Source organism: Felis catus, chromosome A2, assembly GCF_018350175.1.
Source record: "Felis catus isolate Fca126 chromosome A2, F.catus_Fca126_mat1.0, whole genome shotgun sequence".
Classification (NCBI taxonomy): domain Eukaryota; kingdom Metazoa; phylum Chordata; class Mammalia; order Carnivora; family Felidae; genus Felis; species Felis catus.
In genome coordinates this window covers 164,156,152-164,178,250 of record NC_058369.1, presented here as the reverse complement: position 1 = coordinate 164,178,250, position 22,099 = coordinate 164,156,152, and the positions used below count along the sequence as shown (strand labels likewise).

General features: G+C 37.8%; 1 protein-coding gene across 22 annotated transcripts in view; it reads left to right on the top strand.

The window, feature by feature from the left end:
• Window positions 1-22,099, top strand: part of KMT2C (lysine methyltransferase 2C) — a 285,648-nt gene that overhangs the window by 151,842 nt on the left and 111,707 nt on the right. For 21 of the 22 annotated variants that reach the window (XM_023250775.2, XM_023250762.2, XM_023250761.2 and 18 more), the window contains 3 exons: window positions 4,968-5,130; window positions 12,327-12,498; window positions 14,427-14,541. In XM_023250775.2, the coding sequence (XP_023106543.2) occupies window positions 4,968-5,130; window positions 12,327-12,498; window positions 14,427-14,541 (450 nt within the window). Of the gene's footprint in view, window positions 1-4,967; window positions 5,131-12,326; window positions 12,499-14,426; window positions 14,542-17,744; window positions 18,029-22,099 lie in introns of those variants that run through there. The other variant, XM_045053057.1, reaches the window with a different exon arrangement.

Below are 22,099 nucleotides of genomic sequence, written 5' to 3'. Positions count from 1 at the left end.
TCCTTTTCCTTTTCCTTTTCCTTTTCCTTTTCCTTTTCCTTTTCCTTTTCCTTTTCCTTTTCCTTTTCCTTTTCCTTTTCCCTTTCCCTTTCCCTTTCCCTTTCCCTTTCCTCTTTCCTCTTTCCTCTTTCCTCTTTCCTCTTTCCTCTTTCCTCTTTCCTCTTTCTCCTTTCCTTTCCTTTCCTTTCCTTTCCTTTCCTTTCCTTTCCTTTCCTTTCCTTTCCTTTCCTTTCCTTTCCTTTCCTTTCCTTTCCTTCCTTTCTTTTTTAGCAGATGTTTCAATCAGAAATGTATGTTTGATAGTGTACAAACCAGAATAATTAACTGGGCCAGAACAACAACAGATCACTAATTAAGATAGTCATTACTTTAAGCCCATTTATATGTAAAATGTTTTGATAGATTGATTTTTATTTCAGTCAGTTCTCTTTTAAGCATATTTTTCTAAAGCAAGCACTAATTCTTTTGGTAGAGACCTGAATCTCATTAATAACATCTTCCTAAACGCGATATTAGGGTGGGTTTAACTTCCTGAGATGTCTAATCGTATGCGTTATATGTTGATTCTTACTGGCTCCAGTTTTTAAATTTAGCTTCATTTATTTTTATTCTTTGGTCTCGAGTTTGCATTTTTCAAGCTGTATATTTTTTCTTAACCAAATTTGCCACTTCTCAAAGATTTTGACATGTTTCTTATTCAATCATTTCAAAAATAATATGTTCTTTTCCTTTGATTTAAAATTTTCTGGTGGATAGATTTTGAGTTTATGTTGTGAATTCATAATTACTAATGTATTAGGGTTAGGACACACCTGCTTTTTTGAATACGACATAGGAAATATTTGATTTTTTGAATTTATAGACATTTTAATGAATTTAAAAGAATTCTATGTACATTTAAATATATATTCTCTAGTTTGGGATTATGGAGCTCTGTGTTTCTGTGTGTAAATTAGAATCAAACTGGATTGTTACTGAATTCTTTATCATTATTTCATATCTGTGTATAGCTTTGTTTCTGAGAGCTATATTAAAGTCCAATTTATTCATATACATATTTCAGTTTTGCTTTTATATGTCAAGGAAATTCATATTAGGTATGTAAACTTTAATGACTGTTATTCTGTTGGAATTTTTAACATATGACTTATTTTAATGTGAACTTTATCTTTGCCCTTTGCTTTTTGGTTTGGATCCAGGTTTCTTTGCTGTAGCTGCTTTCTTTTTGATAATATTTGTGCTTTTCCCTCCAGCTCTTTGTTTTTGAATTTTCTGTGTCACTGTGCCTCATACACACACATGTTCCTGTGTATGTCACGTGCCACACACACACACACGTTCCTATACAAACATGTGTATACATATGTGTGAATATACGTACACACACCCGTACACGTAAATAAAATTTATGTGTATATACAAAATATGTTGTGCATATTTTGAAAGTTGCTGTTTTTTAATTGGGAATTTAACCTGTTTACATTTATTATCCATGGACTTAAATGTTAACTTAGCACGTATTAAAATTTTAGCTTCAAATTACTTTTTTATAGACCTTGGAAGATACTGCTTTTCTTTGTTTTTGCATTCAGTATTGCTAGTGAGAAGTAACGACTGATTTTCCTTTCTTTGTAGATGACCTGATTTTTCTTTTGTGAGGCTATTCGAATTTTTCCTTTATCTTTATCATCTTAAAATTTTGCCAGTATTTCTGAGTGTGAGACATTTTAATCCAAAGTGGGTATTATCTATTTAGGAGGGCAATGTGACAGGTATTAAGAGACGGTGCTTTTGTAGTGATATAGACATCAATGGAACAGAGATAAGGACTCGCTTAGCTCCCTCACCTGTTAAATTATGCTTAATAAATGTTAGCTCTTATTACTAGGTATTTTTATAAATTTTCTTTTAGAGTAATTTCTCTGATTATAATCCTATTTTCTTCTGGTACTCTTGCTAAAGAGACATTGGACTTTGTGGATCAGTTTCCCATGTCATTTTACCTGTTTTTCTTCCTTTCTGTCTTCATTCTTTACTCTGCATTCTGGGAGGACCCCAGCTGACTTATAAGAAGAAAAATTGGGTAAAGGCCAAAAAGTTTGATATATGGAAAACTTGATAATATTTGATGTTTCTTAGAACACTCATCCCCATTGCCATAGTTGATACAGAGTAAATACTTGATAATTAATTGAACAAGCTTTGGAATATCCTCAAGTCTTATGTTACTGTTTCATAACTCATGTTTAACCTTAATCTCTGAAATTTTGTTGATTCTGTTCTGTTTTGTATTATAGATTTATTTTGAGAGAGCCTTTCTTATTTCAGTCTAGTGAAATAAAAGTTTTGGAAGCTTCTCAGACTTAACAGTTGGCAATGTGAACTCTAATTGAGAGTTTCTTCTTGGATGTGTTCTTGGACAATTGTCAAAAGATACTATAACACTTCTCTTTTTTTCTCTCCCTCTCCTCTTTTTCTTTTTTAATGATTGAAATGTAGAGAAAACAAAATGCTATTTAGGAGTTTTAAATATTGATTCAAATAAATTGTTCGGTTGATAAACCACTTAACAACTATTTATTCTTACCTCCCTCTCCCAAAATGTTAATTAGCTTTGTAATTGTTACTTAGTTTATAATTTGTTACACTTCTAATATGAATTGTACAAGAATGCTGATGTTAGAGAAGTTCCCTGTGGAAATTTATTCTTTCATATTTTATACAATTTCACAAATGCTTTTTATTTGGTTTAGAAAGATCTATTCCAGCTTATATATAAAGTATACATTTTCTTTCAATGCCAAATGTCTTTCATTAGCTATGTAATTATAACAGATGGGCTTGAAGCGTTCACTTAAATGCAGTTAGTATTTTATTTCCCTTCCTTTATTCCCTGTTATCTTTATGTTATTGTAAATTAGTATGTTGGATACATTCCAGAGCTTCTCATAGTAGTTTAGCTAATGTCACGTAATATTTTCCATTGCAAATGTGATTAAGAGAACATGTTGATGTTTCTAAAATGATATAGACATTGGGAAAAGGATCAATTTAAATTATTTTGTTTCCTTATTATGCACTTAAATAAAAGTCATTATATTTTATTTGCCAAAATTATTTTTAGTGCAAAAGGCTCTGTACAACTTGCCATATGCTATAAAAATAACGGATTTTAGCAGTTTAGCTGAAATTATTTTGTTATGTTTATGAGTTAATATAAAAACTTTTTAATGATCAGTTGGACATATAAATGCACTTTCCTCCTTCCACATTTTCTTGGTCTTTCCAGTATGACACAAGGATACTCAGACTACTTAGATGTTACACATGTTGTTAACTCTGGGTTCTGCTAATATACTTAACAGATACCCTGAAAGGTTATGACATAAAAGTAAGTTTAGAAAAAGCTGGTTGTTACACTTCATCAGTGAAGAGAATTAAGGCTTTATTTCTTCTTTTCAATGAAGTAACACCTCTAAGTATAAAAAGAGAACTGAAATGTGTATTAGTCTGTGGACTTGTGGACGTGACATACAACTGAAATGCCACAAAGATAGGTAGTGTTTATGAGTTACTTAGAAGCTACAGACATCTGTTGACTGTATTCAGAATGTGTAGAAGACTCATCATCAAGAGACACTGAACTTTGTTATATTGGTGCAATGCCATGGACTGATGGTTTTAAGGAAGAATTTGATGGCACCTTATATAAAATGCTTAAATTAATCATAATTGTAAAACTGCAGTGTTCCCTGATAGACTAGCAGAGTGTGGACTAGGTGTATCGGCATGTGAAGATCATCCTAGTAATGGTACCAACTTCCTCTGTTTCACGAGGCTCAGTTTTACCCCACGGTTCCCCATTCGGCTTCAGTTGTTTGTTGGGCTGTTCGTGAACCACACTTACCAATGAGATTACTAGCGGTGGAGTCCCATTTAGCGCATGCGCATACGAGCACCTGGTGATTAGGACCTTTCTGTGGCCAGCAGCGTTCACAGTGCTACAGCTGCAGAGGTAGCGTAGTCTGGTGCCTCTGCTTAAGGATCCTGGACCGGGAGAAAGAGAAGACAAGTGAATGATTCTCATGCAGTGGCATGAATGCTAAAACGGAAGCCTTTACGGGATAGATGGCTGGGCGTCTGCAGAAAGAGATTTTCCACTGTACGGTGCAGGCCACCCAGCAAAGACCCATAAAGAAAATGGTGCCCAGAATGATCTTAGGGGGAGGAAGGAGAGCTTACTAATCATTCTCAGGGAAGGCTGAATCGTTGCCGCGTTGTAGGTAGTTCGTACTGACCTCCTACGCTTTCGGTTGCCTTACACTTGCCCTGTGGTCCTTTTGGGGGGCTCACTTGCTTTGCTTTACCACCAGCAAGAGAGTAGAGGCAGGTAGAAATAGGGGAAGGAGATACTCACACGACTTTGTTTTTCTTCACATCTCCATTCTTATTAAGACATTTGAAACTAATTGCTACAGTGAAGTGTGTAGATTTGTATGTGTACCTTTAATCCGCCGGTTGCCCCTCATTAACTTGTTCTCTGAGTGGTTCATTTCATGTTGATTTTTAGATAGGGTGAAAATAGTAAGAGGTTTTGCCAACAGTATGGATTCATTTTGTTAGCTTGTTGGTGGGATTCAGTGTTAAAATAACCCACAACTAGACACCTGCCTTTTCAATCATGCTACTAATTTAAAAAATGTTTAGTTGTTTTTGACAAAAATCAGTGGAAAAAGTGAAATCTCACTTTCTAAACTTGACTGGAAGGATGAATCTATATTATACCAAGCACACAACTAGTGTGTTAGATTTTATTATTTTTAACAGAGCTTTTACTTAGTATCATGGAGGTTTAAGTTGTTTTACTAGTAATGTACACAGACTTTTCTATACCTTCCTAGCCCCACATTTGAATGCTCCTTTGCTAGGTTTTTAAAAGAGATTTCTTTCCCCTTTGCCCCTTTCAGCGATGTGCATTTTGTAAGCACCTTGGAGCCACTATCAAATGCTGTGAAGACAAGTGCACCCAGATGTACCATTATCCTTGTGCCGCTGGAGCTGGTACCTTCCAGGACTTCAGGAACTTCTTCCTTCTGTGTCCAGAGCACATCGACCAAGCTCCTGAGAGATGTAAGTTTACTACAGATATACTTTTTAAACATTTATCAGTGTATTTACTTCAAATAACAAATGTTGTAAGTTCCCTAAATGTTACTCTGCTTGTGTTAAAAGTTACATAATCTTGATGATCTAAGGGATCTTTAGATCCTAGTGATCTTTGGGGGGCGGGGGTGGGGGGTGGGGGGTGGGGAAAGGGAATCTCTTACCACCAGTGTCACTGAAGTCCAAAAGGTATTTCCTCAAAATTTCAAAGACAGTTTACTTGTTTTAAATTCTTATTAAAAAAAATGTTTTTTTCTTTAAACCACTGTAGAAATACTGAGTATATACAGTATTTTATTATGTACTAGAAAGTAAGTCATTTAAAAAGTTAAACAGTATTCAGTGTCTTCTACACCAGAAAACCACTTAGAGAATTATAAGATGACTCACTCAGGTGTTATTTCAGGATGGACATGAGTAGAATCAGCAAACACTTTGGAAATTCTTGGTAGTTGTATAGCCCTGATAATCAGTAATAGAAATCTGTTAGTCCTTCTTGATTTCTCTACCTTGATTATCTGTAATCCTCAGTTTTGCCTTGTTTCCTTTCTTTTCCAAACAGTATTTTTATAATTATGTGAAAATGTTTAAATGTTTGAAATTTGTTTAACAGAAAATTATAACTCTTTCCTATCTTTATTGTTAAATCTTGCCTCTTTCTTAGTATATGGATTTCCAATGAGCATGTATGCTTTGGAATTTTTTCCTCTAGTAAATTCAATTTCCAGTCTCATTGTGAAATCCCTGTGATACTTTATTCCGTCTTTTTTATGTCACCTGTTAGTTACCTTATTGATAGCTTTTATCTATATCTTAGCAATACTGGTGAAAGCTATTTTATTAAATCTTTTCCAGCTTTCTGGAACATAAATGTAGCTACCTCAGGCTTGAACTTAAGTAGTCTCAAATACAGTTAGATTGCGTAATCTCCATACCATAATTTCATCTTCAGCTAAGATTATTTTGTGTTTACGTGTATAACCATATCATCCCTAATCACTATACAGACATAAATTCTAGGTAGGGCAAACCGAAATGTCAGATTGTGTTTAGGTGAATAAGGGATTTAAAGTCTAAAATATGTTTGTGATTATATACTTAAGTCTGGGAGAAAAAGAGCATTCATGCATAGCACCTGTCACAGGTGTTACTTATTCTAAGACCCCACAGAGTGAGGTGCTTCCCGAAGCAGGTGCACCAGCTGCGAAGTCGTCATCAGAGTTGGTTATATTCTGGGTGGTATAATACACTTTGCCAATCAAATAAAACAACTGTATGTGTCCTTAAGAATCTGGATTTTATTCATTGTTTTGTACTTAGGCATACTTTAGACCTCCGTAAACAACATACAAACTTTTCTGTGACCACATTCCTAACGTTAGACATTTTGTTGGTTAATGGCTCTGCTGCTTCCTCCTGCAGACTGTGTTCTAATAGGGCATACCTCACTTAATGTTAGAGCATAAATATCGTGTAAAGAAGTGTAAGGACTCAGGGGAGCTGAGCTGCTGTCACTTAGCGTGCGTGTACAATGAGAGGTCTGTGCTGGCACACAGAGCTTAGAGATACACTGAAATTGTTGGCACTGTGCCTTGTTCCAAAATAGATTTGTGGAGACTCATAAAAATACATGAATAGTAGGATAAAATAAAACTAAAAATACGCAAGGAAATTTGGCCATGGGAAAATAAGGGTAGTATAAATATGATGGTAATAGTGACATTGGTATTTTGAGCAATAAATGAATGCTTCCTAGATCTAAGCCACCAACTCGGCTCCAGAGCTCTCCAGCCATCAACACAAAGAGGGGAATATGAACAGTGACCTGATTCATGGCAATGTCAAAAGAATTCACTTAATACTGAGACTATATGTACATTATACACTGCAGCGAAACAAATCCCACAGGGCAATTTTTTATAACAGCCCTCAAAATAAGCCAGTGGTATGAAACCAAAGCCCAATTGAGTAACTTCTATTCCTCAAGTATCTTAAACAGTGTAATCTGTATACACAGCTTTCTGACTATCTGTCTTAATCCAAGGATATAGAGAACATTGCAGATAGAGTGTATTGTAGTAATTTACAAGATAGTCTTCATAAAATCTTTCATAAATATTTTTGTGGGGCTTAAACAGAGTGTTACTGTGAGGGTTAAATAACAATTAATGAAAACATGTAGCAGTTTACCTTGTATATATGAATTGCTTTACAAAATGGTAGTTATTCCAGCTCTTATCTAAGACCCAAGTTCTGCATATACATTGAATATAATACTTCATGCTACTGCCTAAATGTAGAGCAACATGCTTGATAGCTGAGATAGGAGTTGGAGTGACGTCTTTTTATGGAAGCGGGGGGGGGGGGGGGGGGGGGGAAGAGGACCTCATTAGAAAGAAATCCCAGCAAAGTGAGCATCTGTGAGCAAGGCCGAGATTTTTATCAGAAAACAGTTGTAGGGCGTTTTGTCATGGATAAATGCTGGTCACGGCCTCATCATCATTCACATGACAATGCCAGTGTATATGAACCTTGTCTGGAAGTTTTACACTAAATATCCATTTCAGAGCTGTAGCCAGATCTATTTCCTGAGTGGCATTTTGCTTCTGCGGGAATGCCAAATGGCAAGGAGCCAAACATGTAAGATCAGAGGAAAGAACCTTCCAGAAAGAGTGAACTACTGCACAGGTCTTGAGGGGTGGTGGGCCTGGCGCAGGATTGGGGAGTGGCAGCTAGTCCCTGTGCCTGGAACACAGCGTCTGCTAATGACTGTGGAGACAACAGCGGAGTGAGCACAGACCCCCTCACTTAGGCCTTGCGACAAGGGAAGGGTTTACTTCTTCTGTCTACACTGAGAAGGTTTCGAAGGGTTCAAATGGGGGAATACGGTCTCTCTTCCTTCACTCCCCTCCCCCAGTGAATTTACCTTCATCGTTCAGCTTTAAATTATTTTACTTCATTTAAGCTTTTAACTCGAACCTCCCTTTCTTGGTTGTGTGTCTCTTGGTACCAAGTCTTGCTGCCTTTCTGTTACCTGAAATGCTGTCGGTTCCTGACCTTTCTTTTATTTACCTGCCTACTCTGTGGGCCAGCCTCTCTGGACAACATCCGTGATTGACATTTTCTTTCTAGTGATTCCATTTAGGCCACCGCAGTGTCCTGCCAGTAATGTGAACAGAGATGAAGGTGCCGGGACGTTGGCGGAGCTCACAGAGCTGTGCTGATGGACCCTTAGCTGGACGCTGCCTGGCAGCGGTTTGACTTGCTGTGGCTCTTCGCCAGGGCGTTGCTTCTGACGCAGGAGTGGTCGTCTCCCCTTCCAGCTTAACCGAGTGAAGCGGTCTGGGACAGGGTCTTCTCACGTAGGCCCAGTGTTCTCATCTTTTCCTCCGTCTCTTCTCTTGCCACCGCTGTCACTGGAAATGACCTTGTCCACAGCTCTGTTTCTCCTGCTCTCTTCTCGCTCCTCCTGCATCAGTTAGTCTCCTCGCTGTGTGCCTCTGCTGGCACTTTCCTTCTTCCCTTTGTACCTGCGCAGACATTCCTCCCCTTGGTTGTCCTTCCGGTGGGAGGAAATACCCATTAGTGAAGAGCTTGATCTCGGGAGCCACATTGACCTGGATTTAACTCCTGTTTTCTCTCAAGTTAGCTTTAGCTTTTAGGCTTTCACTCCATCCCTTCTGCTTTTTCAATTGCTTAAAGAAACGTTTCACCTAGTTGTTTAATTACTGCTTCAAACTTAGTTTCCCTGTGGCTTGCGGACATATATGTATGTATATGTCTATATGCTTATTTCTCACATGACACTTAAGCTGTCCAGTAATAGCATCTTTTGCATGACTTCCAAAAGCCTCTTTTAGTATTTCTGTACTTGTCTTCTCCCTGAATGGGGAAATGGTTGAAGCCGACTTCATTTCTTGACGTAGTGCTTTTTTCTGTTATTATTTTTACATAACGCATGGTAAATGTTTTTAGACTGAGTGTATCATGTGGATGTGTTTCTTTGTCTCATTTATTACCAGTGATCCATACTAATCAAAACAGCATGATCGTGTTGTCATTAAGGAACTGCTGTCAACTGTCATAGTAATTTCTGCCGCAGCGATACACACGGTTATCTTAGTGTAGAATGGGCTTTGCTTAGTGTGGTGCACAGTGCTGTGCGCTAGAAATAGGACGTGAGCAATGTAAGTACTGTTTTTCGAGTATTCATGCTAAAAATGTTAGATTACAGTTCAGAAAAAAACACATTTAATCCAGTGTGTCCAAAATATTGATATTTTAACATGTGAGCAGTAAAAATTTTTGATATTTGACATTACTTCCTTCCTAGTAAGTCTTTGGGGTGCAGTTTAAACGCATAGCACATGTCACTTTGGACAATCACGTTTCCGTTGCTCAGTGGCCACATGTGACCAGTAGCTACCATGGCAAGTTAAGTGTCAAAATAGCAAACTCTGGAACGTTTCACAGAAGCATTTCACACAGTGTTCCCTGCATGTTTACAGTAGAAAGATGAACTGAGTAGTGTCTGATCATCAGAATGTAGTATTTGCTTCAATTTCTGTAAGTTTTGAGTAGGCAAAGAAATAAAAGGTTAGTTTTTAAATGTACATAGCTTGAATGACTAAATATTGGCACTCTCTTTTAGTATTAAAAAAAATTGACCCTATTATGTCATTTCTATCAAAAATGAACTAATTTATGACATTTCCATTTTTAGATTAATGACTTATTTTAAATGCCGGTCAAAGAGTCATTTAAAAGTGATTTAAGACCTATTTAATAAAAGAGGATACAAAGTTGAAAAAGACAAGGTCCCTACCCTTTACGTGTTCATAATATTGTGTTATAATCACTTGATTTTATAACAGTTTATTCTCAGCATTTGGGGAAAAGGTATACTCAACAACTAAATGGATATTTAGGTGTGGTAACATTAGATATTCAGGGCTATGTGAGCAGAGTTTTGAAGGCCTCTTTGGAAAGGGTTAGGGGCACAGTAAAGGGACAAAATTTCAAGCAGTGACAACGATGTATATGAGCACACGGGCACTGAACAGCATGTGTGTTAATGTGCATAGCAAGCTGCTTGTTGTCACCAGGAATAGTGCGTGGTCCTCGGATTTCACTGGAAAGGGAGGTAAGGGCTTCCCCCCCTCCCCCCTTTATGCTAGAAAATTTTTACTTTTTTTTCCTCTTAGGTGAAAAGGTGGGTATTGATAAAAATTTAAGCAGGGCATAACAGTTAGATTCACAATTTTGAAAACTTATTCGAGATGTGTAGATGATTAGCGAGAAGGTCAGATCCGTCAACAGGGATCCATTTAGAAGATACTGTATAATTACCAAGGCAAAGTGGGCTGGACTGAACTATACAAATTGAAGGAAGAAGGATATATAGGAAGTTTATTCAGTAGGAATTGGTGTCTACTTGGATGTGTTGGGTCAGGGAAGAGGAATAGTGAGACTAAAGTTTCTGCCTTTACCCAGAATGATTGAGAAAAACAGGAGAGGTTTAGATTTTAAAAGTGTTTTATTTTAGAGGTGTTAAGTTTTGAGTATTTTTAGAACATCTGGCTATTGAGGTCCAGTGAGACTTGAGAATAACATCTTATAATTTAGAAGGAAGTTTGGGGCTAGTGGTACAGATTTGGGAATCATGGGAGTTGATCGCAAAGGGAAACCATGGAACAGGATGAAACCCTAAAATACTCCAGCATTTAGAGGGACCGTAGGGGTCCAGAAGCCAACGTGGGAGGTGAGATGGAGGCATGGGAAACCTGAGGGGAGTTCAGGAGAAAGTTGCCATCATAGAAGCCAAGAGAAGGGACTTTACTGTGGGAGTGGATAGTAATGTAAATGCTGCAAAGGATAAAAACAGGTCTGAAAAGTAACCATTGGATTTCATAGATCATTGGTAGCCTCCTGAAGGTGGCGCCAGGTGCATGGCAGGTGTGCAGCTGCCAGGGCTCCAGCTGGAGGGCCAGGTACACTCCAGGACTTGGTTCTGGACTGCGAATGGTTTCTACCATTTTAAAAGGACTCTAAAGGAAAGAGCAAAAGTCTGTATATTAGAGATTCTATGGCTTATAAAACCAGTTTGTCAAGTAAAAGGAATAGATGATTACTCTGCTTCAAGATGCTTGACTGGCAAAAAAACAAGGTGGAAAGGGCTTATAGCCAGAGAGGACTGACCAAACCTTCAAAAAGTAAAAGGGAGGGAAAAAAAACGTTTGTCTATACAATTTAAAAGTCTTCAGATCATCAGCTAATCAAACCATTTAGTATGTGTCACATGTAGACATACTTATATATATTATCAAATTAGTATGATTTTAGAACATGATTTTTCTTACTGTAATATGCATGAGTTTAACTGTGTACTTGGCAGGACAGTTCATCGTTACATTTTTGTTTAAGATGGTAAAAGAGCTTAAAAAGTGCTATTTCTTTTAATCCATATCTGGGGGTAGAGGATGTCCATGATTACCTAGACTTTAATACTTTTTTACAAACTGGCAATTAATATAGATGAATATAGAATTAGTATATGAAGTTTTGTATTTGTGTACAAATACGTAGTTTCCATCTTTAATATTCTCCTTCATGCGATGTTTTCTAGTATTAAAAAAACCAGTATTTGATCTGAATAAAAATCAGTCTGTTTATGCTTAAGAAGCACTTAATTTAGTTGATATTAACATTTCTTAATTGTCTCTTGACTTATCTTGTTAATTTTAAAATACATTTAACATCCAAATAAAATGGTTCTTTTTGCACTGCAAGGCATTTTCTCAGTTGATATTTTCTTGTTTGGTTCTTTTCAGCAAGCATATGTTGAGAATTTAGTAGGTGTCCAGCATCGTCATTGGTACCAGGGATATAAAATTAGATAAGAACTGCTCTGGTCTCAGGTAGATGTAGGCACAAATAAACTACGTCAAAACTATATGATTAAATTTAATGTAATTAATTTTAGACTAAATACATTAGTGTTTTTACTGAGACCTTATTCTGATTGGATATCAGTTCAATGTGGATAACGTCGAGTGTCTGAAAGGTTTACCGTGCAAATTCCCTTCAAGTGATTTTTAAACTGTAAAGTCAGAAAAATATTAAACTCTTCTACAACAATTTCATTGTTTTACTGTTAATTATAGCAAAGGAAGATGCAAACTGTGCAGTGTGCGACAGCCCGGGAGACCTCTTAGATCAGTTCTTTTGTACTACTTGTGGTCAGCACTATCATGGAATGTGCCTGGATATAGCGGTTACTCCATTAAAACGTGCAGGTTGGCAATGTCCTGAGTGCAAAGTGTGCCAGAACTGCAAGTAAGTTTTAATTTCAACTCAAAGGTGTGTATTGAGTTTAAGAGAGACCCTATTATTAGGTGCTAAAGGTTTGTGTAATATGATAAAGATTGTTCATACTGCAGCTATATTCATTCCCACTGACTTCATCATGTCTTTAAAAAATTACTAGATATTAACATTTATATTATTTTGAAACAAGTCTAAACAAAAACTAATTTTCATAATTTGAAATTCCTCTGGTTGCCTAAAAAACTCATTTAAATTTGCCAGACATTTTAAATGAATGATATTTACAATTTAAAAGAAGCATTAGAGAAACAAAGCCACTAATTTTGAGAGAGACTGGGGTGGAGACTTAATAGGAAAATAAACTTCTAATTGCAGAAAGTTATATGAGAGCGAGTGAAAGAATCAGTGATGTGTTTCAATTTCCATCCTAGGAAGAACTATTTATACTAAGACTACTTAAAAAAAAAAAAAAAAGAAAGAAAAAAAGAAACCTGTATATATCTGAAGACAGTTACCTTCAGTAGACCCTGGTCACCATAATACTGAAGCACAGTTGCTGTATGGCATGTAAACATTTGGAATGGGATTATCTCTATTTGTTGTATTCCATCCTTTGGTTATTTCTCCAGTCTTTTTTGTGATTTTTTTTTTCTCCTGCTACTAATTAGCATGATAATTTGGGGAAGTTATCTGCATCTATAGCAGTCTTCAAATTGTTTACAAGCCAAGGACTTTTGTAACAGGAGAAATTATGCCCACCACTGCCATGATCAGTCTGTTTTATTTCTAATTTAATTCGATAACAGTCAGCATCGATATCTTAAGTATGTGGAATGAATAGGACCATGTGCTTTTATATTTTGGTTAAAAATTAAAATATCAGCAAACATGTATTTGATACCTTGTTATCTGTGCCTAGTTTCTTGGGAAGGAATAAGAGAACTTGAAGAAAGATTGCTTTTCCTCGAAGATCTTTCCACATAGCTAAAGAGATAAAACATGCAATTTTATGTGTAGAATTTGTTAAAATGAATAAGAAATAACTAGAGGCCAACTAACCCATCTTCCTGTTTACTTCTGTTTGTCCCCAGGTGTTACTCAGCGGCTCCTCTCTCCACTCTTCTTCTTGCATTCCCCAGTTTTTCTTTTCCCGTCCTCTTGAAGTAAATTCTTAGTCTCTGAGAGTGGCTGATAGCCAGGAATGGAGGCAGAGCTCATGCTGTAGGGCAGGGGCCCGATCTTTGGGGCAGAAGAGCATTCAGGGAAAAGAGTTGAGGTTTTTTGACTACAATTCTTAATAATTTTGAAGAGATGATTCTTAACACCTGTTTATTTAGTACCAATGCTCAGTGGATATTCTAAGCTCTTCAACCAGAATTTATATTTAATTCTCAGTGTCTTTTGTTCACATTTTATACCTGAAACCAAGAGGACTCAAGTGAATTTTATTCAGGAGTCACACAGCTAGTGGAACAGCAGTCTGAATACAAATATAGGTCTGATGCCAAATTCTATCCTCTTTTTATTATATGACAATGTCTTTCCGATTCATGATGCCAACGCTTGTTCCTTCCCGTGCAGCATCACCTGTCAGTTACAGCTCCTTCCCCTAGAAAGGGTGTTTACTGAGATGTTTAAAAAATAAAGGCCAGAGTCCTTCATGTTCCCTTAACCTTCCTTCTCTGCAGGAACCCTAACCTGGCTAAAGCAGGTTCACCACAGGTGAGCACTCAGTAAGGATAATCCTGTAGGGACCTTAGGAAGATGTCTGTTTCATCCTCCAGGGGGTTACCTCTATCATTCTCTGAGCGTAGACGAAACAGACACTGAGGTATTTATGAACTGGGCAGGTCCTAGGACTGATTCTTTTCATGATTACTTATGTTATAAACATAAGTTTAAAGATAAGGCATCATTAATGCTATCTTATTTTTTAGACAATCGGGAGAAGATAGCAAGATGCTAGTGTGTGATACGTGTGACAAAGGGTATCATACTTTTTGTCTTCAACCAGTTATGAAATCAGTACCAACCAATGGCTGGAAATGCAAAGTAAGTTGTTTATGTTTTTAAGAAAAATATCATCATCTGTATGCTTTTCATATAGACCAGACAAATCGGATACCTATTCAAATCTATACATTATCATCAACTTTAAAAAAAACAACAACAGCTTTATGGATGTATAATTAATATTCAATAAACTGCACATATTTAAAGTCTGTAATTTAATTATACGTGTATACATTTATGAAACCGTCATCACCTTCCAACATAATGACCAGATTCATCACCCCTAAAAGTTTCATGGTGCTCCTTGGGAAACCCTCTTTTCCAGCTGTTCACCCTCCCCCGCCGCCCCTGTCTTCCAGGCACTGTGCTGTCACTCACCATTGGTTAATTTGCATTTTCTAGAGTTTTATATAAATGATATCGTATAGTATATACTCTTGGTGGGGGGAGGGTCTAGCTTTTTAAACTCAGCAAGATTAATAGTTTGAGACTCACCCCCATTTTTTGTGCATGTCATTAGTGACTCCTTTTTATTGGCAGTTAGTGGACATATCATAAATTGTTTATCAGATCACTTGTTGGTGAACCTTTGGGTTGTTTACAATTTTAAGCTGTCATGAAAAATGCTGTTATGAACATGTTAACGTATGTATGGTGCTTCATGGCTTAGAAATTGGTTTTGAATGATTTATCTTTAATCTTTCCAGAAAACTATCTGAAATGTAGTAGCCCCGTATGGAGATACTGAAAACACAGAGCTATAGTTTTAAAATTCAGGACCTTAAAATTCAGAGATAAAACACACATGTTGGTGATTGTGTAGTGATTTCATATGCACATCACATTTTTATGGGTGTAAGTACACTTGTATTAAATATTTGGAATCATATGGTATATATTCATATACTGTCCCTCCCCTGTGGTAGTTTTAGTAAGTGATTATTAGATCTTTACTTCTTGGACGATATTTAACGTTTCTCTTGGTTTTGAGAGTCAGAGGAGGTCTTGTAGACATTGTTTCATTGCTGAAGATAGTAGTCTTTCTGCTTGGTTATGACAACTTTAAGATGCATTTTCAGAGTTTTTTCACTTTTTCCGGGTAGTCTTTTAGTCCTTGATTCTCCCTTCTTCCATCTATTTTGTTATTTGCATCTTTACGACCCTGAGGTGTTCCATGCTGGTCTCTTTAAGCTTCCTGAGGAATTTACTGAGGCTCTGTCCTCTGCATCTCTAAACCCTGTGGGTTGGCTGGCAACTCTACCTACTGGGCAGAGTTAGTACACTACCAGGTAAACAACAAATTTTAGAAGTATTTGTCCACGGAAGCACAGAATATTTAAACGCTTCAAGTGAAACTAGAAGGATAGATCAAATTTATCTTTAGGTCTCAACTGACTGAATCTTTTTTTTCCCCCCCGTTTAGAAGATATTTACCAACAGTATTTACTGTGACTTTTCTTTAGATATTCTCTAGGATGGCTCAACCATAAAAGTAGTTCATGTACTTCTTTTGAAATTCATATGGGTAAACTAATAAATTCCAGATGAGAGCTGGTGAGGACCTAGTGGTTAATTGTCCAAGTTTACTTATTTGTAGAAGCAGAATAGGGAATAAAACTCAGGTTTCCTGTCTTTTTTTTTTTTTTTTTTTAATATGTTCATTTTGAGACAGAGAGAGAATCCCAAGCAGGCTCTGCACTGACAGTGCAATGTGGGGCTTGAACCCATAACCGTGAAATGACGACCTGAGCCGAAACCAAGAGTCGGATGCTCAACCGACTGAGCCACCCCGGTGCCTCTGAGGTTTCCTGTCTGCCCATGTTTTATCCCATATATAATGCTGTCTCCCTATGCTGTCAGACTGTACTTCCTTGAGGAGCACGGCTTTTCTTTCTAGATTAATTAAGAAATATTCCTTATCTAATTTTCACTTGGTATGAGTGTGTAGATGCTAAGAAACTAGACTTTAGATCCATAGGCCATCTCTATACATCCCCCAGGTTGAGTTTTTATTATTATTATTATCTCAATTTTATAGAACAGACATGAAGCTAGGCGTAAACTTTCTTTTTATCTTCAATATGTACACTGCCTTTTAAAAAAACTAGTATAAAGTAAATATTTAATCTGACATACAATTTTGCTTTGAAACTAAATTGCCAGGATTGGGTTTAAAAGAAAGATATTTTCTCATGCTCAGTTCAGTGTGTAAGCTTTTCCTCTGGCTTTAATAACGTTGATACAGAGAATGCCTTTCGTATTTGTATAAAAATAGTATTGATGATGTCCTGACCATGTTCACTAGCTCAGAATTATCCGACCTCGAAGTGCCAACAAGCAGCCCTTCAACAGTAGACGTCATGAAGTGTCGGTGTAACTATAGCTTTTTGTTCATGAGTGCACCGTTGTGGTACAGTTGAAATCTGTACTAAATGGGGTATCAATCCAGTTATTTCGAAAATAGGGAACAGAAGTTCCTCATTTTAAGTTACTGGTGTGTTGTTTGCCCTTTAACTGTAGCCAGTCGATGTATATGCAGACAGGAACCCTCTCTGCTGGCTCTGTGGCGCCCTGTGCTGTCCGCACAGCTCATTCTTGCCGTAATTGTACTGTGTAAAATCTTGCATCTTTCACACACTTTTGACGCACTTGATAAATACAAAAGCTAAATGCAGGTATTAAAATCTGCATTCTGCATTGTGTGACCCTAGGAGGTCAGTTAATTTTTTTTTTGTTAGCATTTCTATGAAAAATTTCAAATTTTCAGAAAACAGCCCTCTAGGACTGCATCTGTGGTCTACCTACGCCCTCACTTTCTTGCCCCCTCGCACAGAAACGCGCTCCCGTTACCCGAGCACGGCCCTTCTCTGGACCGCCAGGTTTGTCTGGACTTCAGCCTAGCGGCGTTCAGAGGGGCGGCGTGGGTGGGTGGCTGAAACGGCCCCGGAATCCGAGGGGAGGGGTCAGGCTCCAGGTGGCGGCTCCCTGGGCTGCTGGCCTGCAGGCTGTGAGGTAGAACCAGCCTGAGGCTGCCTCTAGAAGCTGGAAAGGTGTGCTGGCCCAGCAGGGGTGGGAGGTCGTTTGCTGTCTCAGGAAAGCCTTGGAAAGGGGAGCGAGCTCACCTGTAGGACCCCGAGGATTGGGTGAGGGGGTGGGGGAGCGCGGAGGGAGCCGAGCATCTGCGCCAAGGCCCCGCCCACCGCAGGTCTGGGCCACCTGGAACTTGCGGCCGTCTCCCGGTTCCAGGGCGGTGGGCGGTGAGTTCCGGGCCGCCGCGCGAGGGTGGGGATAGGAGGAGAGGGGCCTCTTCCCTGGGGACGGAGATCCTGCGGTAACTGCCCTCCGGTAACTGCCCTCCGGTGTGGCTCCCGGAAGGCGGGGCCTGGGGGCCGACCAGGTGGGGCTGCAGTCGGCCTCTCGGCAATTCCGGTTCCTTCCTGTCTGCAGGGCCCGCGCTTTCCTGGGTTCGCGTGTTTTCTCCTCTTGATTATTGGGCCACAGAAAAAAACCTGCTGTCGGCAGATTTGTATGTTTATGCTTTCATCTTTACGTACCTTTACTTGCCTTTTTTGTTTTCCGAAATAGATAGTTGAATTCATAATTCGTTTTCTTTACTTTTCTAAGGAGAAAAAGTACATTTAAGACTATACATTTACCTTCGATTATAGCTTTGGCTGCACTCGAATTTGTTGTATTTGTTACTGTCTCTGTGTACATCTGAACTAATCACTGTATCTATTTTTAAGTCATACTTAAGCATGTAAATTTCTGCTCTAATTGTATTTGATCCAATAATTAACCGGTGTAGTTTTCTTTTTCACAAAGAGTGACTTTAAGGTGTAGTAATTGTGTTAATTAATTCATAGAGTCCTTTTTGTTGTTTGACTAGTTGATTCCACAACATTTCAGGATGTACATAAAATTGACCGCTGCGGTTTTTCTCATCAGTTTTTCTTTGTAGTTTACTTTTTCTTTTATAAACAAAACTGATATTTTGTCGTTCTCTAGCAAGTGGGTCAGGTCAGTGTTGATATGTTGTGCTTTTTATCAGTGTAAAGCTACTCTATTGTGTAATGCCTTTTTTTGGAGGGGGTGAATGCAAGGAACCAGCTACTTTTGTTTGCCTGGCCATATGGCCTTATAGGGCTTTAGTTTGCCAGTTGAATGTATCTTTTCACAGCTTTTTATTTTGTGTCATTTTAAAAGTATTCTTTGAAAGGTTTAATAGACTTAACTATTGAGATTAATGGTTGCTATTGAGATGCTTGGCTATTTTAAGACAAATTGGTTCTTTTGATTTCCTTTCTGTTTTTCTGTTCCTTTTATTTCCTGCAATAATTTGCAATTAAGAATCTTATTTTATGAATGCTGAGTTATAGATGTTGAAAGTATAAATGTTGTCTTCTCCCACTTATCACTGAAAATGAAGAAGTGAGAAATTTTCCTTCCTTTCCTTTCTTTGTCTTATATTAAGACTGTAAACGTTGTCACGTTTCCCTTGCAAAAAATGTCGTTTCTTTATAAATTCCAGTCTCATTTAGCCCCCAGTTGTTTGGATTCTTGGTTATGGAATAGTCATTTTTCTGAAATCCTGCATATCTGAAAGAGACAGTTGTTGCCTTTAGACTACCACAAGAAGTTGTTTTGGTATTACTTTGTTTTATAACTTTTTCTTTTTTATGTTGTGGAACCTCCCCCCCCCCCCCCCCCCCCCCCGTTTGTGGTATCACAGAAGAAAACTTCCTTTTTTTTTTTTTCTTTTAAGACATTCACTTAATTAAAATCGTTTTTTTACTAAGAGCTTTGGGATCTTCGTTTTTGTCAGTTACTTGGAATAAGTTGTTTTGAGACTGTATCTGATTGCGGTTCTACATTAATTAGTGTTACCTGGAACACGCTGACCACGGTCGGTCTCTAGTCTGGCCAAAGAAAAGGTCTAAGGAAGTGTTGGTTAACTTTGCCTTTTTTTTTTTTTTTTCTTTTTCTCTTTACATTTGCCATCTTTACGGTCTTTTAAATAATCTTCAGTAACATCTAGATAATTTGTTTCCTTCTTAAAGTAAGGAAACATTATCATCTTTGCTGTGCTTTTCATTATCTTGGAAAATGTCTTCAGAAGTCTGGGTGTATTTCTTGCCGCTGTTCTCTTTTATCTTTGTCTTGCTTGCTCTCTTCCTGATTTGCCGTCTATAATAGTCTGCCATGCTCTTTCACAGTGACGGAATCATGTATAATCTTGCTGAGGATACATAGTTATGTTTTAATTCTGCTCTGTGGAGGTATTACAACGTGGGTAAAAGATGAGGCCGGGGAGTCAGCCCCACTCTTCTAGTGACTAAATACAGCATCTTTGGCAAAGTGTTTTACTTCCTTAAGCCAGTCTTTCTCCCCTAGAGAATGTGAATGGAACTTCCCTCACAGTGGTGTTGGATTTAGCGAGGTGATGCCTGTAAAGTGCCATGTAATGCCTGAATTAAGTACCCAAATAATCATCGTGGACTTTCTCCACAGGAAGTCTTATCCACTGTGCAGCTTGAGCGAATGATCCTCTTTCTCAACTGTCAAATGTTTTCATAGATGTCTATAGTCTTTTGTCATAATTCATTCGTTTATTTAACATTGGGAGGCCTGCTGTATGTCAGGCACTGTGCTGCAGGTTCGAGGTCTGCCTTTCGGGAGGGGGCAGACTAGTGAGGCTGCTCACGCTGAAGATGGGGGGCTCTGAAGACGGGGTGGTCTTTTTAGGAACTTTATTGTCTACCAGTCATTGTCGGGTAGGTTCTTTTTCTAGTTTCTCTGTCAGGAATGCTTGTGTGTTAACACGTCATGCATTTTTAAAAATTATTTTGAAATAATTTCAAACTTTAGAAGTTGGAAAAATAAAAACACCCATATGCCATTTCCCAAGATTTACCGTTGTTAGGATTTCAGTATCATTGTGCACCCTCTTTCTTTCTTCTCCTTCCCCCAACTCTTTTTTTGCCCTGAACTGTTTGAGGGTTAAGTTATATATACCGTGCCCCCTTTACCCTTAAACACTTCAGTGTGTATTTCCTCGCAGTAGGGATATTCTTACAGAATCACAGTACAGGCTACCAATTTCATATGTTTATATCAGTGTAAGTATTTTCATCTAATCTCTTATCCATATTTCAATTTTGTCACTTGATCTAACATCCCATATAGCATTCGCCCCCTCCCATGCAGGTTCCAAGATCTGGTCTAGGGTGAGGTATTCTGTTTAGTTCTCTGTTTGACTCTTTTAATCTGGAAGTTTTCCTAAGCCCTTCTCTGTCTTTCCGATATTGACATTTTTGAAGACTAGAGTTCTTCCCCATATACCTGTTTTTGTTTTTGTTTTTTTTTTCCTCCAAATAGAACTTGTCTCATTTTGCCTTTGTCTAATACTTGTTCATAATTAGATAGTCACGTGTTCTTGGTCAGATGACTGTATAAGTGACGATGTGCCCTTCTCGGGGCATCCCTGCTAGAGGCACGTGGTGCTTATCTCACCCTCATAGGTGATGTGAATTCTGATAATTTGGTTAAGCTGCTGTCAAACTTCTTCACTGTTTTTTTTTTTTCTCTCGATGTAATAAAACATATGAGAAGATAGTTAAGACCATGTGAATATCTTGCTCCCAAGAGCATTTTTATATTTCCTCCAAGACCTTAGGAACCCTTGTTTGATGCATTTTTACCTGTTGGTTTTAAAGGGATGCTTTTGTAGCCCTATCATTTCTTGGCATTTACCAGTCAGCCCTCTGCACTCTACTAGAAGCAAGAACTCTCCCTTTTATTACATGCCACAATTATTTGTTTATTGTCAACATTGAGAAATTTCCATTATTTTCAGTAATTTATAGTTCTTTACCTAATTCATTTTACACCCAGATTGTCCCATATTTGCCCTTGGTGGCCTCTTCAGGCTGGCTTCTATGGTTTTGTGACATGTCCTCACCATTTATTTCAATACTTCCATTACATTTTGGCATAACAAGATGTCCCAAGCTCATCGTACACCTTCCTGCTCCGCCCGGGGAATCAGCCCACTTTTCCATAAGTGGGTCCGGTTCCTTTGGTGGAAAGTGGGTGTGAGATGTGCTCATTGCTATGGGGGTGTTTGTTTCTTTGTCTTTTCAGCAGATGGGACAGGAAATACATCGTGTGTAAACACACACACATATGTATACAAATAAATGTGTCTGTACTCACACACGTATAATTATAAATGACAGCTCTGAGTAGAACTTTTTATATAACTTTGACTTTTGAACGTATGTTAATATCCTATATATTTTTAAAAAAATAAGAAAAAGGGAATAAAATCTGTTACTGAGAGCAAGCCGAGGTAGGTTTGTTTATTTGAGCCGTTGAGTAAATGTGTTGGTGTTGTTGGGACGAGAGAAGAATACAGATACAAAATGAATGGGAGAAAGCAAGAATTCAGTGGGAGGGGTCAGAACTGGAGTCACTGGTGTAAATTCATTATTTATAAATTATGTACACGTGAATATGTTAATTCTTACCTCTTGAACCCAAAATTGTATATCTTACTTTGTTACGTTCTTTTATTGAATTTATGATTGATTCTCTA